General features: G+C 46.3%; 1 protein-coding gene across 4 annotated transcripts in view; it reads left to right on the forward strand.

Annotated features, from left to right (window-relative positions):
* Positions 1-15,472, forward strand: part of LOC310747956 (RNA binding protein fox-1 homolog 1-like) — a 40,597-nt gene extending 25,125 nt beyond the window's left edge. For all 4 annotated transcript variants that reach the window (XM_083583423.1, XM_083583424.1, XM_083583425.1 and 1 more), the window contains exons 4-12: positions 834-887; positions 2,527-2,619; positions 3,003-3,063; positions 4,260-4,313; positions 6,178-6,313; positions 7,414-7,453; positions 8,458-8,528; positions 9,444-9,516; positions 12,650-15,472. In XM_083583423.1, coding sequence (XP_083439549.1) covers positions 834-887; positions 2,527-2,619; positions 3,003-3,063; positions 4,260-4,313; positions 6,178-6,313; positions 7,414-7,453; positions 8,458-8,528; positions 9,444-9,516; positions 12,650-12,694 — 627 coding nt within the window. In that variant the 3' untranslated portion in view covers positions 12,695-15,472. The remainder of the gene's footprint in view (positions 1-833; positions 888-2,526; positions 2,620-3,002; positions 3,064-4,259; positions 4,314-6,177; positions 6,314-7,413; positions 7,454-8,457; positions 8,529-9,443; positions 9,517-12,649) is intronic.
* Positions 15,473-17,490: the final 2,018 nt, after the last annotated feature.

The following is a 17,490-nucleotide window of genomic DNA, read 5'->3' on the forward strand; positions in this document are numbered from 1 at the left end:
CTCCAACCCGAGTCATGTCGTGTGATGCTTTTTGTACGCAGTGATCTTTAATTCATCCTCCTTGCGGGTCTCTTGAGTAGGGAAAGTTCAGGGCTTGGTCTTGAGTGGGTGTGTAAGGGCCCTTCAGCATCAATGGTCCCTGGGCAGCTGCCCAACATTGCTGGATGTTGACGCTGTAGTGCCAACCCCAGCACTTTGTTGGATTTGGAGGTCTGGGGTGGCATGGTCATATTGCAGGGGTGGCTGAATCCAGTGGCATAGTGTGGGGGAGGTTTCCTCAGGGGGAGTTTTCCCGAACACCCGGTGCTGCACTCTTCTGTTGCTGGGTTCCGTCGAAAATTGCTTCTCCATGTGAACCAGGAAGTGAACTCTTCAGACAACAGAACAGCTCTTCTTTTCTTATCTCTGCAGCTGCAATCTCCTGGGTGACATGGATGCTGTTAGGCAGTTGAATGTGAATGCGTAGTCTGCTTCCTCCCCTCCACTGTGTGGCTTTGGGCACTGGCAACCCATGTTATGTCACTGGCTCAATATGTAGCCCTCTAGATACTGTTAGGCTCCAACTTCCACCAGTCCCAGCTGCATGGCCAATGGCCAAGGGTGATGTGAGTTGTAGTCCAACAAAATAGGGAAGGCCACAGGTTCTCCACTGTTGCCACATGGAATGCATAAGGAGATGCAGGTGCCATATTTCTGCTCAGGGATAAGTTGAGTTGTAGGGGAAGCACTAAGTTTTGTATTAGACACTGTCACAAATTTGTTCTGCACGGTTTCTAGGGCATAGGCTGTGTATTGTCTGTGTCAAAGACTGACTTTTCTCCTTTCCCCCCTAGCAATTTGGAAAGATCCTGGACGTGGAGATCATCTTTAATGAGCGTGGCTCCAAGGTATGGAAATACTAGCTGCCAAGAAGGGATGGAGAGGTGTGTGGACAAGAAAGTCAGGGTCTGCTGGGCAAAGCTGAGCAGTTTCTATGCCAGGGATGGGGAACCTCTGCCCCTCCAGACATTGCTGGCCCGTAAATCCCATCGTTCCTGGCCACTGGCCTTGCTGATGGGAGTTGAAGTCCAACAGCATCTTGAGGGCCACAGATTCCCCATCCCTAGTCGATAGTCTCACAACCACACTGTACAAGTGCAGGATTTGATGTTGACCAAGTGGCCAACTTGGTGCCTATGGGAAGCCCACAAGCAAAGCTAGAATGTGGTAGCACACTGTGTTGCCCTCTGCCCATTAGCAACTGGTATCTAGTAGCACACTGCCTCTGAACATGGAGGCTCCATATACCACCTATGGCAGAGGAGCCACTGATAGCCGCCAACTCCACATTTCCCCCCCCCCAGGTAAAGGTAAAGGGACCCCTGACCATTAGGTCCAGTCGTGACCGACTCTGGGGTTGTGGCGCTCATCTCATTATATTGGCCAAGGGAGCCAGCGTACAGCTTCCGGGTCATGTGGCCAGCATGACTAAGCGCTTCTGGCAAACCAGAGCAGCGCACGGAAATGCCGTTTACCTTCCCACTGGAGTGGTACCTATTTATCTACTTGCACTTTGAAATGCTTTTGAACTGCTAGTTTGGCAGGAGCAGGGACAGAGCAACGGGAGCTCACCCTGTCGGGGGGATTCGAACCGCCGACCTTCTGATCAGCAAGTCCTAGGCTCTGTGGTTTAACCCACAGCGCCACCCGCGTCCCATTTAATCCCCCCAATCTCCCTTTAAAGCAGTGTTTCTCAAACTCCTTCTGTCCTCCATCTGGATGAGCAAGAGGCGTTAACAGAATCCGAGAACACATTCCAGCCAGGCAAAAACACTCAAGGGGAAAGGACAAAGCAGGGTGGGTAAGGGGTGTGCAGTCTGGAATCTCAAGGGGCCAGGTAGATTATGAGAATCTTCTCCTTTTTTCCCAAATTAATTTTTATTTGGTATTACAAATTAAAATTAACATTCAAAATCACAAATAAAAACAAATACACAAGATTCTCCCGAATCTTTGGACTTCCCTCCACCCCTCCCTGGGTTCCGTACTTATCCTTTTCTACTGCATATTTTAAGTCACTCCAATTATTTGATTGTCCATTACAGGCATAGGCGAATTCTGGACCTCCAGATGTTTTGGACTGCAATTCCCATCATCCCTAGCTAACAGGACCAGTGGTCAGGGATGATGGGAATTGTAGTCCCAAACATCTGGAGGGCCGGAGTTTGCCTATGCCTGGTCCATTATATCCAAAGTCCTTGTTACATTACAAGTGTTGTTATTGGAGTCCTGCTAATGAATTCGGCTGTTTACAGGGGTCTTCCAAATACGAAATAAATCTCCCCCCATTCTTTGTTAAAATTTTGATCTTCCTGGTTTCTGATTTCCCCGGTCATTTTTGCCATCTCTGCATAGTCCATCAACTTGGTCTGCCATTTCACTCTGGTAGGGACCTTGCTGTCTTTCCATCGCTGGGCTAAAAGCATCCTGGCGGCATACTTACCTGGCAGGGGAGACACCATGATCACGAAGAATCTTCTCTCTTAGGGTTTTGGCTTTGTCACCTTTGAAAACAGTCAGGATGCTGACCGGGCGCGGGAGAAGCTGAACAGCAGCATTGTGGAAGGAAGGAAGATTGAGGTAAGAATTTACCGTGTCCTCAGCATAAATGCCTGTGTGCATTTCAGTACCCACATGCTATGAGCTCTTGCCTGGGTGCTTAAGCTGTTGCAAGGGGAAAAATAATAATAAATAATAATTCTTTATTTATACCCCGCCCTTCCTGGTTCAGAAAACCGGGCTCAGGGCGGCTAACAACAAATTTAAAACACTTAATTGATGCAACAAAAAACAGCATATATATGAATCCACCTTACTTCAAACCCCTTAAGAGCCTCGTCAAAATCATCACTGTGTGGCTATCTATTTACTTGTCCCACTTCTTTGGAGGAAAAGAAGAAGAAGAAGCTAACAACAAGTTGTTATGCATGTGGCCTCACTCCCTTCTTCCTTCTCCGATCCAGGTCAACAACGCCACAGCCCGTTTAGTCACCAAGAAACCACCGGCAGCACCAGTGGTGAATGGTATGTAGAAGCTGGAATAAAAATAGCAACAGTACATTTGGTTTATGATTCACTTGCCGCATAGTAATTCTCCAAACAGCTTACATATTTTTAAGAGCATTTTAAAAACAAAAAACCCCCACCAATACATAGGGGTAAGTACTATACAATAATCAGAGCCGTCTTTCCTATTGGGCTTACAGTCGCCTTGCGCCAGGGCGCTGGCCTGTCAGGGGCGCCCCAGCGAGTGGGGGAGCTGCGCGGCTTTGCCGGCGGCCTCCCCTTTCCCTGCACGCCCGCCAGCTGTGCCCTGTCAACCATATGGCTGGCGGGCGTGCAGCTTGCCTCCCAAGCCTCCATGGGAGGAGAGCAACTCTGGAAAATGGAGGGCGGGGGCCCGGAGGGGTCTTTGAACCATGGTGCCAGATATGCTTAAGGGGCTCTGACAATAATCAAAATGCAGGATGCGGGTGGTGCTGTGGTCTAAACCTCTTGGGCTTGTCAGACAGAAGGTTGGCGGTTCGAATCTGCACAATGGGGTGAGCTCCCGTTGCTCTGTCCCAGCTCCGTTTGAAAGCACACCAGTGCAAGTAGATAAATAGGTACCGCTGCAGTGGGAAGGTAAACGGAGTTTCTGTGTGCTCTGGCTTCCGTTGTTCTGTTGCACCCAAAGCAGTTTAGTCCTGCTGGCCACATGACCCAGAAAGCTGTCTGTGGACAAACGCCAGCTCCCTCGGCCTGAAAGCGAGATGAGCACCACAACCCCCATAGTTGCCTTTGACTGGACTTAACCATCCAGGGGTCCTTTACCCTTTACCTTTACAATAATCAAACGACAGACAATAAAACAACAGCAAAACATATACACTGGTACCTCGGGTTAAGAACTTAATTTGTTCTGGAGGTCCGTTCTTAACCTGAAACTGTTCTTAACCGGAGGTACCACTTTAGCTAATGGGGCCTCCCGCTGCTGCTGCGCCGCGGAGACGATTTCTATTCTCATCCTGAAGCAAATTTCTTAGCCCAAGGTACTATTTCTGGGTTAGCGGAGTCTGTAACCTGAAGCGTCTGTAACCCGAGGTACCACTGTAACTTGTAAACAGCAAAATCATCATAACTGCTTCGTTAAGGATAGGGGCAAGACTACCTGAAAATAGTAATGAAGATGGGACAAGTTTTTTCTCTGAGCCTTTCCTTGTTTGTCTGTGTCCATTTAGGATGGAAGATCAATCCTATGGTTGGCGCTGTCTATGCCCCTGACCTGTACACAGGTAAATCCCCATCTCTTTGCTATTACTTTCCCCTCCTAAACTTCCACCAAGTTCCACATTTCTGCCTTCCTTTCTCATTCACCACCTACCAAAGACCCCAAATCCTGTACGCATTTATTTAGGGCATTTGCTTGGAATCAAATAAGTTCTATTTTATGATCCCAATTACTTACAATCCCACCCTGGACTGGCCCTTCCATGACTTAGAATGAGATTTCTGTGATCACTAGAAAGCAATACTAAACAGTCATATGTATAATAATAATAATAATAATAATAATAATAATAATAATAATAGTGTCAGATGTATGCACCTCAGACTCCAAAATTTTGTGGGTTGGCTCTGTGCCTGTTCAGTGGACTTATTTAGCACCAAACCAGAATACAAGGTTTAGCATTTCTACTCCTGGAATTTTCTCATTCATTTGGGGTTCAAGGGGCTGAAGAGCAGAGAGTTGTTTGGCTCTGCCATCCTGATTTGTGCTCAGTGTTTCACGGCTGTTTATTGTACCTCTGGGAGGCTTCCCAGCTGAGTTGAAGCAGTCTGTGTTGTCAGGCTGACAGAGATCCAGCTGGAGCATGCTGGGTTTGGTCTTTTTTTTGAACGTGTATGTGTATAATTTCCTAAGGCCTCAGGAGTATCAAGACTAGCATTCCTGAGGCGTCTCTCAGCTAGGGATGTGGGGAAATCTCATCAAAAACAGGAGCATCAATTGCTGCAGTTTGCATGTTCTTGCAAGGTAAGGCACTATAAAATCATGCAAGAAGAATGCAACAATTATTGGCTATCTTTTTTTTTCTTTTTAGTCTGCAAACATCAGTGTTTTTGACGTTCTCCTTTCATTGAAATCAGCTGCTTAATTCATTGTGCTAGTTTTAGCCACAGTGGAGAACATGGGAATTGTTAGAAGAAGCTGAACTGTAGAGGAAGAGAAACAGCCCTGATTGTGGCAAAAACAGGATGGGACAGGAATGGTTGTCTCCTTATATCCTTAGATCCAACACTGGCTGAAAATCTCAGTCATGGCTGAAATTCTTCGGTGGCTTCTCAGAATCCTGTTCTAGGGCTTCCCCTCTCTCTCTCCTTATTTGAAAAATGCTTTGGGCCACCCACTCCTTCTTTAAGTCACCCAGTTCCATTGAGCTCATGCTCAATTTTGCCTCCATCATTTCTGCCTCTAGTAGGATATGCATGCCCCATTTCCCTCCATTATGGACTGAGCAAGCTGCAGCTGCTTAGACACACTCCCTGACCTTTGGGAACATCTGTGGAAAAAGCTCTTTCTTATTAGGCAAAGTCCATAGAAGGCCAAGGGACACGGGTGGCGCTGTGGGTTAAACCACAGAGCCTAGGGCTTGCCGACCAGAAGGTCAGCGGTTCGAAACCCTGCAACAGGGTGAGCTCCCGTTGCTCGGTCCCTGCTCCTGCCAATCCAGCAGTCCAAAAGCACAAAGTGCAAGTAGATAAATAGGTACCGCTCCAGTGGGAAGGTAAACGACATTTCCGTGTGCTGCTCTGGTTCACCAGAAGCAACTTAGTCATGCTGGCCACATGACCCAGAAGCTGTACACCGGCTCCCTTGGCCAATAAAGCGAGATGAGCGCCGCAACCCCAGAGTCATCCGCGACTGGACCTAATGGTCAGGGATCCCTTTACCTTTACAATAGAAGGCCAAGAATGAGGGCAGGAAGTGGCACCTGAATAATCCTGGCACCACGTCATTTCCATTCCTGCTGCCTGACTTGAATGTGACTTGTATTGTGGAGAATATTTAGCAAGCTGCTTTGAAAGCCTCCTGGGGCTATAAAGTGGGATATAAGTATTGGAAATAAACACATTAATATCTTTCTTCCTCCCATCTAGTGGCAAGCATCCCTTACCCCATGATGGCACCAGCTGCCCTGGCATATCGTGGGGCTCTGCGAGGGCGTGGCCGAGCTGCCATCTATAATCCCATTCGAGCAGCTCCTGCCCCTTCTCCAGTTCCAGCCTATGGCAGGTGAGAGGCGGAGACTGTTCTGTTTGTTTCCATGGGGACAGCTTCTATAGCCCTAAAAATAGGTCCTGAAGTCTGGAGGTTTTGCTAAAAGTTCCCCTCAAAATCTTTGCAATGAGCAAATATGTTTTTATTAAATAGGCACAAAGAAAGAGAGAAATGAGCCCAAGTCACTTGGGGACCTGGCCATTGCTGGTATTCAGCCCCCAGCAGATTACACCCGAGAGAATGTGGCCCTTAACAAGGAAAAAGTTTTGTTATTTCTTTTTTCTGTTCATTTGGAATATTTTAAGCTGCCCTTTATCGTTATCAGTCTCATAGTGAATATAAAAACCTCAATCAAGTAAAACAGATGCAAATATAACATTCCACTGAATGCAGGCATGGCCAAACATCTGGCGCTCCAGATGTTTTGGGACTGCAACTCCCATCATCCCTAGCTAACTGGACCAGTAGTCAGGGATGATGGGAACTGTAGTCCCAAAACTGCTGGAGGGCGAAGTTTGGCCATGCCTGACTTAATGGCAAGAACAGGTAAAATGGACTTCTTGCAGTTAGGAAAGTAATGGGGAAATGCATTGAAAAGTGCGGAATGAATGGCTTAACAGGAAGATATATAAACATCCCAAGAGGAAATCTGAATAAATGCAGGCGGAATGCTCATTGTCATTTAAACTTCTCCTTAAAAAAATGGCAAGTACTTCTCCAAATTCCTAATCAAGTTTGTCAATGAATCAATCAGTAAAAATTGAGGGAAATTTTATTAAGTTTATTATTAAGGGGAAGTTTGCACACAAATGTGTACGTTACTGAAAGTAACATCCAAAAAATGCCTTATATTAGCAGAAACGGCTTGGAAAAATGCATAACGTATATTAGGCACAAATGTATTGGGAGAAATGTGCTTGAAAACACTTTTTTGAGTAGGTAGAAATAGATATTTTTTAATGCATGAGAATATGCAGAAATGGGGCAGACTGAATTAAAGATTAGAATAAGAAACTAAGAAAAACCCAGATTGACAGATTTATCATCCCCTCTTGATAAGATGGACAAGGTAGAGGACCATCTGTGCTGATTTTCTTTTTTCTTTTCCCACCTAGTGTGCTCTATCCAGACAGTCTGTATGGCTCTGACCTCTACGTAAGTCTTTACCTGGGTTTCTTTGGGTTTTAGGGTTCAAAGGTCCTGGGTATGTGCTGGCACCAGTTACCTGCGAGTAGAGAAAACAGAGTGGGTTGGGTTCATGGCTTTTGCAAGGCAAAGGTAGATGTTGTTCTTCGGGGGGGGGCATCTCTCAGGGCAGGTGAGCTAGCAAAATAGTGCTGCAAAACTGGTAGGATCCACAAAATTGGGTAGAATGAAGGATTGCCCTGGAAACAAGATGGCATGAGAAATGAGGAACATGAGAATCTTCCTTTTAGAGGCAAGAGCGTTGGTCCATCTACTGTCTACACGGACTGGCAGTGGTTCTCCAAGGTTTCAGGCAGGGGAACTTGGCACCTCTGCGTACAAAACAGATGGTTTCCCCCGGAGCTACAGCTCTTCCTCTAAGGCTGGGGAAGTGGGGAGGTATGGGTGGGATGAAGGAAAAGGGCATTGAGCCATGTGCAAGTCTGGGTGATCCAGCATGAGAATTGCTCCTGATTTGGGGGTTTCATGTGGGCCTGAAAGAGTGGGACTCCATCCTTTAAGACTGTATTTTATCTATTGAAGAGCTGTCCAGAGACTGCATCTTGTTGTGTGGCCATGCACGTGTAGTTAATAAATTAACAGTAATAACAAATAGAGTGTCATGTACTGTAGAGGTTTTGTGAACTAACATCACGCATAAGACTGTGTGCACAGCGTAGACCTCATGCAAACATCTGGTGGCTAGGCAGGTCTCTGAAATGCAAAATCAGTGCACTAGTGGATGACCCAGGGGCAAAATTCTTGCGTAAGAAGAAGCAGAAAAGAGGCATGGGTTCTTTGTGGGTCAAACTGCGAGGTGAGTTCCAGTGGCCGCTCTTGATCACGATTCAGAAAGGGGGGAAGAAGGTGCATGGAGGAAGACTTTTGTTTTCTTTTGAAGAACTGGAGACGGGGCGGCCTTCAAGAATCATGCACGATGGGCTATTGAATTGAATTGAATCTTTGAATTGCAGGGTTACCCTGCAGCTTACAGAGTGGCCCAGACGCCTGCAGCTGCAGCAACAGCAACGGCTTATAGCGATGGGTAAGTTTGAGACTGATTGTGTGCCTTGTCCAATGACCCTAGAGCAAGGGTAGGCAAACTAAGGCCCAGGGCCGGAGCCGGCCCAATCACCTTCTCAATCCGGCCTGCAGACGGTCCGGGAATCAGCATGTTTTTACATGAGTAGTTATCTCCAGCATGGACTACTGCAATGCGCTCCTCGTGGGGCTACCTTTGAAGGTGACCCAGAAACTACAACTAATCCAGAATGCGGCAGCTAGACTGGTGACTGAGACCACATAACACCGGTCTAGAAAGACCTACATTGGCTCCCAGTACGTTTCTGAGCACAGTTCAAAATGTTGGTGTTGACATTTAAAGCCCGAAACGGCCTTGGCCCAGTATACCTGAAGGAGCGTCTCCACCTCCATTGTTTTGCCCGGATGCTGAGGTCCAGCTCCGAGGGCCTTCTGGCGGTTCCCTCACTGCTAGAAGCAAAGCTACAGGGAACCAGGCAGAGGGCCTTCTCGGTAGTGGCGTCCGCCCTGTGGAACGCCCTCCCACCAGATATCAAAGAGAAAAACTACCACCTGACATTTAGAAGACATCTGAAGGCAGCCCTGTTCAGGGAAGTTTTTAATTTGTGACATTTTAATGTATTTGTAATCCTTGATGGAAGCCACCCAGAGTGGCTGGGGAAACCCAGCCAGATGGGCGGGGTACAAATAATAAATTATTATTATTATTATTATTATTATTATTATTATTATTATTATTATTATCATCTCTGGGTTATTTGTGGGGCATAGGAATTTGTTCATTTCCCCCCAAAAAATATAGTCCAGCCTCCCACAAGGTCTGAGGGACAGTGGACCAGCCCCCTGCTGAAAAGGTTTGCTGACCCCTGTCTTAGAGGCTTATCTGATTATCTCCTCTCTCGGGTCTTTTGCTTCACAGGTATGGACGGGTCTACACTACCGCCGACCCCTATCATCACACCGTGACACCCGCCTATGGAGTCGGTGCTATGGTGAGTCACTGCGTTAATGGCCAGGCGTATCGCGTCCCCATCACAGAATCACAAAGCATGGAAGACCATGTGTGCGCAATCACCCGCTGCAAGGCAGGAGCAGCTCAGGCGATTTAGTTCCCAGCAATGTAAGCTTTGAGCAGGCAGAGTGGAGGAAGTTGCTTTAAGAGCAGCACTTTAGCTTCAGAAGATAAATGCACGTGAGGCATTTATCCCCTGGGACTGAGCTGGCTTTTTGGTGGCTCATTCATAAAAAGGTTGGGAAATGTCTGCCTGTTTGGAGTGAGGGCTGTGCTTTCTGAATTGGCTTTCTTTGCCCTTGATGATGTCAGCCTGCAGCCAAACTGGTTATGCAGAACTGCAGTATTGTTTCATTTACTGCCTGTACTGTGATTGGGTCATTGCCCATGTGACTAATAGACGACAAGGAGGAGGACATCGTGATTAGAAGATTGAGTCTAGCTGCAACAGAGGGTGAATAATGAGCTGGATCCCTGTTTGCTGCAAGTAGTTCCTGATGAAATCTGAGGGCCTTTGAAGTCATGACTAACTTGTCCCACTGATGTCAATGGGGCCAAGTTTAAGCAACAGGAGTTAAAGTTCTGTGCTCACTTCTTTGGGAGTAAGTCCCACTGGACTGTATGGGATATATTTCTGAATACACATATAGGATTGCTCTGTCAGACTGGATTCAACCCAATGTCTGCAAACATGAGCATGGGCAGTAATTTCAACTTTAAAATCATAGTGGGGGACGATTTGGCTTGGCTTTTTTTTATATATATATAAAAAGAGGAGGAAGGAATAAACAAACAAACAAACAAACAAACAAACGGCTGTTTAATGAACTACAACAATGTAATCATAGATCAAAAGAATACAGCTGTTCGTACAAGGTACTAGGACAGCAGTAGGTTTTCCATGAAGGATGAGAAACAGAAAAGCTAAAGTCATTAAAACCAAACTCTGGTGTGCTTTTTAAAGTGAGGACCATCCTAGATATGTGAAAATTCTCATCGCAATACTGGGTGTAGCTTGACTGAAAAATGCCCAGCAGATGGCAGTGTTTACCTGTCTATTAAGGGTCTTCTACTTTTTCAAATAAGAAGCATGTACAATCCCTGTTCCTTTTGCTCCTATGTGGGATTCCATTTTCAGTGCTTTGTTTGGCAGCTGAATAAGTTCTGACGGAAACGAAAGAGTGTTTTGAGCTTGTGCATAACGTTATAAATTAGAAATGTCACAGTGTCTGATTTAGCCCAAACTTCTGACCTGAGGACAGCCCTGCAACTCCCCAAAATAGGGTGGTTGGTGGGAGTTCTATATTGCATGTGAAGGGGAAGCCTAGACAGACAGGAAACACGGGTCTCTTGGGCTTTCTGTCCTCTGTATCTTCCTTTCAAATAATCTAGAGCTGCAGGCACCTTATTCGTTGGGGAAGAGAGCCCCCAAGGGGAATTCTGGGGAATGGAAAGGAAGAGGGTAGGACAGCTCTTCCTATCTGGCTCAACTTTCTGTTACCCACCCAAGGTTTAAAAAAAACCCAGCAACTTGAGGGTGCCATGGTGCTCACATATGGTGTATTCTTGATTTATGTAGTTGATCTACGAGGGATGAATTGTGTGAATGTACCTATCTTTAGGCAGAGAGCTAAAATAGATTATGATGGTGATCCTATATACCAGTAGGGAATGCTTTCAGTAAAGATCCATCTTTAGTTTAAAAAGTGCCATCCATGCAGAAGAGGGAAGGTATTGAATGGTTTAAAGAGGAACCCCAAAGTTTGTAAAAATGCAACACACACACACATGGAGAAAGGAGACAATTAGGACTTAGCAGACTCACTGGCCATGGAAAACTGACTGGGGGAGAGTGTAGAAAACTGTTGGTGGTGGTGGTGGAAGAAGAATGGAATACACTGGGGAAAGGGGCATGGCTGGAATACTGAAAAGGAGTGCTACACTGCAACATTTTGTTGCGGATCCTACTTCATTTCTTCTTCTTCTACTACTACTACTACTACTACTACTACTACTACTACTACTACTATATTATTTATACCCTGCCCATCTGGCCAGGCCTCCCCAGCCACTCTGGGCAGCTCCCCACAGAATATTAAAAACACGATAAAACATCAAACATTAAAACATCCCTAAACGGGGCTGCCTTCAGATGTCTTCTAAAAGTCAGATAGCTGCTTATCTCCTTGACATCTGATTGGGAGGCCATTCCACAGGGCGGGCGCCACTATTGAGAAGGCCCTCTGCCTGGTTCTCTGTAACCCCATATCTCACAGTGAGGGAACCGCCAAAAGGCCCTTGGAGCTGGACCTGAGTGTCCAGGCTGAACGATGGGGGTGGAGATGCTCCTTCAGATATACTGGGCCATTTAGGACTTTAAAGGTCAACACCAACACTTTGAATTGTGCTCAGAAATGTAATGCATGTAAATAGACAAGTCCCCGCAGAGTTCCCAGTTTAAGTAGGTCTTGAAAGACCTACATTGGCTCCCAGTACGTTTCCGAGCACAATTCAAAGTGTTGGTGTTGACCTTTAAAGCCCTAAACGGCCTCGGTCCTGTAAACCTGAAGGAGCATCTCCACCCCCATCGTTCAGCCTGGACATTGAGGTCCAGCACCGAGGGCCTTCTGGCGGTTCCCTCGCTGCAAGATCCAGGTTACAAGGAACCAAGCAGAGGGCCTTCTCAGTAGTGGCACCCATCCTGTGGAATGCCCTCCCACCAGATGTCAACGAGAAGAACAACTACCAGACTTTTAGAAGACATCTGAAGGCAGCCCTGTTTAGGGAAGCTTTTAATGTTTAATAGACTATTGTATTTTAATATTCTGTTGGAAGCCGCCCAGAGTGGCTGGAGAAACCCAGCCAGATGGGCGGGCTATAAATAATAAATTATTATTAATATTAAATTATTATAATAAAACTGTAGGAGGTACCAGAGGAAGAGAAGAAGATAGCAAGAGGGATTACATGACATATAGGCTTTGCTACAGGAGGTGATGAGGATTAAGAAGTCAACGTAGCTTTGTTTTGCTAACTCCTTCTTGTCTTATTATTTTGACGTTTCCTCCTGTACAACTTTCCCCTCACACGCCTGCTCCCTCTCTTTCTGGCAGGCCAGCTTGTACCGAGGTGGATGCAACCGTTTCACTCCATACTGAGGGACCAAGCGCTGGCGCTGAGCATCTCGGAGGCACCTGTGAGCTGATGGCACAGGTGGTGGGACCTGACGCTGAGAACCTTGCTTGTGTTTATGTGTGTGGTGTTTATGTGTGCGAGAGGAAGGCAGGCAGGTGATCGGTGAAGATACCTCTCAACCAGCAGGACGCGAATTCTGGGTGACAGTCAAATGACGAGAGCTCAGGTGTTTCCTCCAGTCTCTTCAAAGCCTTCGTTGTTCCTCACAAATTCTGGCCTCTCCTGTGTTTTGCTGTTGGGCAGAGGCCAGCAGTTGGATGGTCAACACAATTCAGATGCAGGGCAAACTGAAAACGGGCTACCACAGCTAGGTTACAGGATTGGCAAGGTGCATAGGATGAAATCCAGTTCACTTTGCGGCAGTGGGGCAAGCTAGGGTCTAGGCAAAAGCCATTCCCTGGAGTTCTCTGTGATAGAGTAGATCTCCTTTGTGTGCTTCCACCACAACCATAAACCAGTTTAAATAGTTATGGCGCCTGATTATGGAACCTTGAGGAGGATTGGAGATTCAAGGATAGAATAGTGTATTTCTTCAACCAAGAATACTCAGGCCCTTCGAGTTTGGCAGATGGACTGGGGAACTGTGACAACAAAAACGGATTCCAGACTAGTTTTGGATTTCAATTCGCCTTCACTACAACATGTGCATCAGTTATGGCTTCCCCAAGAATCCTGGGAAGTGTAGTTTTGAAAATGCTGAGAATTCTCTGCTTTTGGTTCCTAAGCCCGTCCCAGGCCACAATTCCCAGGGTTCCCTGGGGTATAGTCCCCCCCACCTCGTGTTATAGAACTGCCATATGGTTTAGCGAGCGGAGGTTCAGAATCAACGGTGCAAGGGGTGGACTTTGGTAACCTTTTGTAATATGGCATCCTGTGCAAGGCCAAAAACTGGCACCCCCAAATTGATCTTCTCAATTCTGGATCTTCTCAGTTTTGCACCCCCTTGGCTTGGCACCCTGTGCAGGGGATCTGCCCGTACCACCCTAAATCTGGCGCTGATCTGTCTCTATCTGTCTCTGGAGTTCTCCCCTTCCTTATCTCATTCCCTGTCCTTTTCCTCCTCTTTGGTTGCTCTTTTATAAACATATATTTTCATCATTCTGCACTCATACTGTATTCTTTTGTGCTCTCCTGTACTTCTGATCTGCTTTGGGTATCAGCTCATGATAGGTAGCTGCTCAAGCCAGCCTCTTGCTTTTCTGTGAAAACTTTGAGACTATTTTTTTATCAAAGCCAGGGGTAAATCACAGTATATTTTTATAAATATTACTTCCCTATTTTTTATTCTTTTGTGAGTCTATCTACAGTGGACCCTCCGGATACAAACTTAATTTGTTCCGGGGGTCTGTATGTACCCCGAAAAGTCTGCATCTAGAGGTGCTGCCTCTGTGCTCTGTGCAGAGTGCTTCTGTGCATGCACAAAGCACACAGAGTATACACTTCCGGGTTTGCCACGTTCACAACCCGAAAGTTAAGTTATCTGAAGGTAACGTAATGCGAGGGTCCACTGTATATCTAATGGCCATGATGCAGCAATATGGCCTTTGTGTGCAGGGCTTAGTAGCAAAGGTTTTCCTTGCACAGAACAAGCAAATGAACTCATGCAGGGGTTCTGTGCCACATGAAGCTGTTCAACAGGACCCTTCTGTGCACATCATATTGTGCAAGAGTTTTGCATATCTGTGCATAGAGAAGGATGTGTGCGCACGCACATGTATGTATATATTCACACATTCTTCTGGATCTCAGCCAATTCTGCATCAAATATCAAACTTAGGTTAGACACTATTCCAAGTCCCATTGATCTGAATGTACTCAATGGTTTCCCATTCAAATCCATTGGACTTGTACCTAATTTTGCCTGGATTTCCCCCTAAAAAAATAAAATAAAAAGTTTTTGTTTTTTTTTGAGGGCTGGGGTTTTGACTCATTCATTTTTTAAAAAAACCAAACCAAGCTGGGAATGTTTATAGCTGGAAAAGAAATTCTGATATTATTTTAAAAATGCAAAAGAGACAATCCAAAAGGAAGTCCTGGAAACTGATAACACAAGGAGTTTCCGATGAAGCAAAAGGGCATTAAAGAACTCAGTGCAGAGTGGAAGCCTAAGGAATGTTAAAGGTAAAGGTAAAGGGATCCCTGACCATTAGGTCCAGTCGTGGCCGACTCTGGGGTTGCGGTGCTCATCTCGCTTTATTGGCCGAGGGAGCCGGCGTACAGCTTCCGGGTCAGGTTGCCAGCATGACTAAGCCGCTTCTGGTGAAGCAGAGCAGCACATCAAAATGCCGTTTACCTTCTCGCCAGAGTGGTGCCTATTTATCTACTTGCACTTTGACGTGCTTTCAAACTGCTAGGTTGGCAGGAGCAGGGACCGAGCAACGGGAGCTCACCCCGTTGCGGGGATTCGAACCGCCGGCCTTCTGATCGGCAAGTCCTAGGCTCTGTGGTTTAACCCACAGCGCCACCTGTGTCCCAAGGAATGTTACGAGGCAGTTTTAAAACAGAACAAAGACAAAACTGGAGTGCATCTCAGCAGCTAATTCATTTTCCTCTGAAGGAGGCTGAACCCAAAGCAGAAGCCATTTCTGTTTCTAGCAATTTGCTTTCCACGTATTTCTAGGCTTGGGTGTCTGGCAGTGCCTGCTCACAGCGCAATATCTCAGGGAAACCTTTCTATATAGATGCTTGTTCTTTTTTTCACTGTTTCCTTGTTACTGTAATAAAATCCTGAATCTGGCTAATTTCTTTCACTCTGCCTCTTTTACTTCCTTCTCCTCTTCCTCTTCCTCCTCCTCTGTTGCTGTTGCTGCCTACTTCCTCTTGTCTGGAATGAAGGCCACATCCAAACCAAACATTTAAACCTTTTTAAGAGTTGTGGCTTCCCTCAAAGGATCCTAGGAACGGTAGCTTATTAAGGAGAGTTGTTTGAAGCTCCCCCCCAACAAACTACAGTTCCCAAAATTCTTTGGGTGGGGGAAGTATGACTCTTATACGACTTTAAGAGTGCTTTGAATGTATGCTAAGGATGTGACTGAAGACTTGCTTGCTTTCAGCTCCTAACTGGCGAGGGTGTTTAGTGAGGACAGGAGCAAAGCAAGGCTGGAGTTAACTGAAAAGCACAGCTGTTGCTGCCTTCATCCCACCCTTTGCCTCTGGTTAAATAGGCCTGGTAGGGTTTTTTTTAAACCCTGCCAAACCTGTTTGTTCACAGGTGACAGTGGAACAAAAGAAACTTGCATACACCATAGTAAGCGATTCCTCTCTCAAAAATGCTTTGACTTGTTTTAAGTGTGTTTTGCCTGCCTTGAGCCTAAGAATAGTTGATTACAGGGGTCGAGCATGGAACACAGGATCGTGAACTTCCCTGCTGGTCTTTGGAGAGGGATAATCTGGGTCATCCAACCCCACTGGTGAAACGGAACGAGGTTGGTTGCATTTTTGTAACTTGCAGTACCGTGCAGCCTGGATTTCCCTCTAGCCAGAGTGGTTTGTATGTTGCCCAGGGCAAGTGCAAAGGCTCGGCATTCAGCACGCTAAACTTTCGCTTCTTAGGAACCAAGTTCTTCGTCCTTGTGACTGTGACGCTTGAATGCATGTTAGCAGTGCCTGTGGAAATTGCAGAAAGCAGAGACAGGATTTGAGAAAAGAACAGCCGTACGTTGGATTTCAAACAACTTGGCTCCCGAACAAATTGGCTCCCGAACGATCGAAACCCGGAAGTGAGTGTTCTGGTTTTTGAACGATTTTCAGAAACCAAACGTCCGACATGGCTTCTGCAGCTTCCAATTGGCTGCAGGAGCTTTCTGCAGCCAATCAGAAGCTGCACTTTGGTTTCCAAACGTTTTGGAAGTCGAACGGACTTTCGGAACGGATTCCATTCGACTTCCAGGGTACGACTGTAGGCCTAGGGTGGGATTCTGGTACTCTTCCCCAGTTCCTTGTCCCAAAATTCATTTTTTAAACACACACACACACACACACACACACACACACACAGCACACATCCTCCTGACTATAGCCTTTAATGAGGACTTAATCTGAGTTTCTTTAGTGGGCAGAACAGGTGGCCTGAAATGATGTGGTTTTAATGGGGATGCTATCCAATGCATAGCTTCTCATAAACTTAACAGTTTGATTTGCCTTTTCAAGAAAGCAAGGAAGAGAAATGGCTCCTTAGTGCTTTGCCAGAATGGGGGCTTCCTCAGTGCCTTGCTTCCTGCTGCTTACTCTTCCTCTGCTCATTTACCCACAATTCCCTCCTCCTGTCATCTTTCAGCATCGCTGCTTGCCCCAGATCATGCTGGAAAGTCAAGCTAAAGGGTCCTGGGCCACAAAAGACTTGGTCTGGTTCAACATACGCAGCTGGATGAAGAGGTTGGGTGGTGTGGTAGGGCCCGGACTACAGCTGGGGGATACCGAACGTTGCCCTTTCAAAAATAAAAGCTAAATCCTGCACGTAGAAAACCAAAATACAAGGAAGAAAGATTCTAGCCCTTTGCTTACTGTGGCACATCTCTGCATTTGCCTTCCGCTGAGCTTTTCTGCCTCCTTGGCCACTTACTCTCACGCTCCTTTGCTTGTCTGCTCTCCCTCGAACCCCTGTCGCTTGCTCGCAAACGCTCCTTTCTCTTTTCCTATCCTGCTCCCTGTTTCTCTCTTGCATTCTGTCCTGCATGCGATCTCCATTTTGCTTCTGTCCTCTTTTTATTGCTTAAAGGTAAAGGTAAGAGCGGTACCTATTTATCTACTTGCACTTTGA

This window comes from Podarcis filfolensis (assembly GCF_964270895.1).
Source record: "Podarcis filfolensis genome assembly, chromosome: 13".
In the NCBI taxonomy this organism is placed as follows: Eukaryota; Metazoa; Chordata; class Lepidosauria; order Squamata; family Lacertidae; genus Podarcis; species Podarcis filfolensis.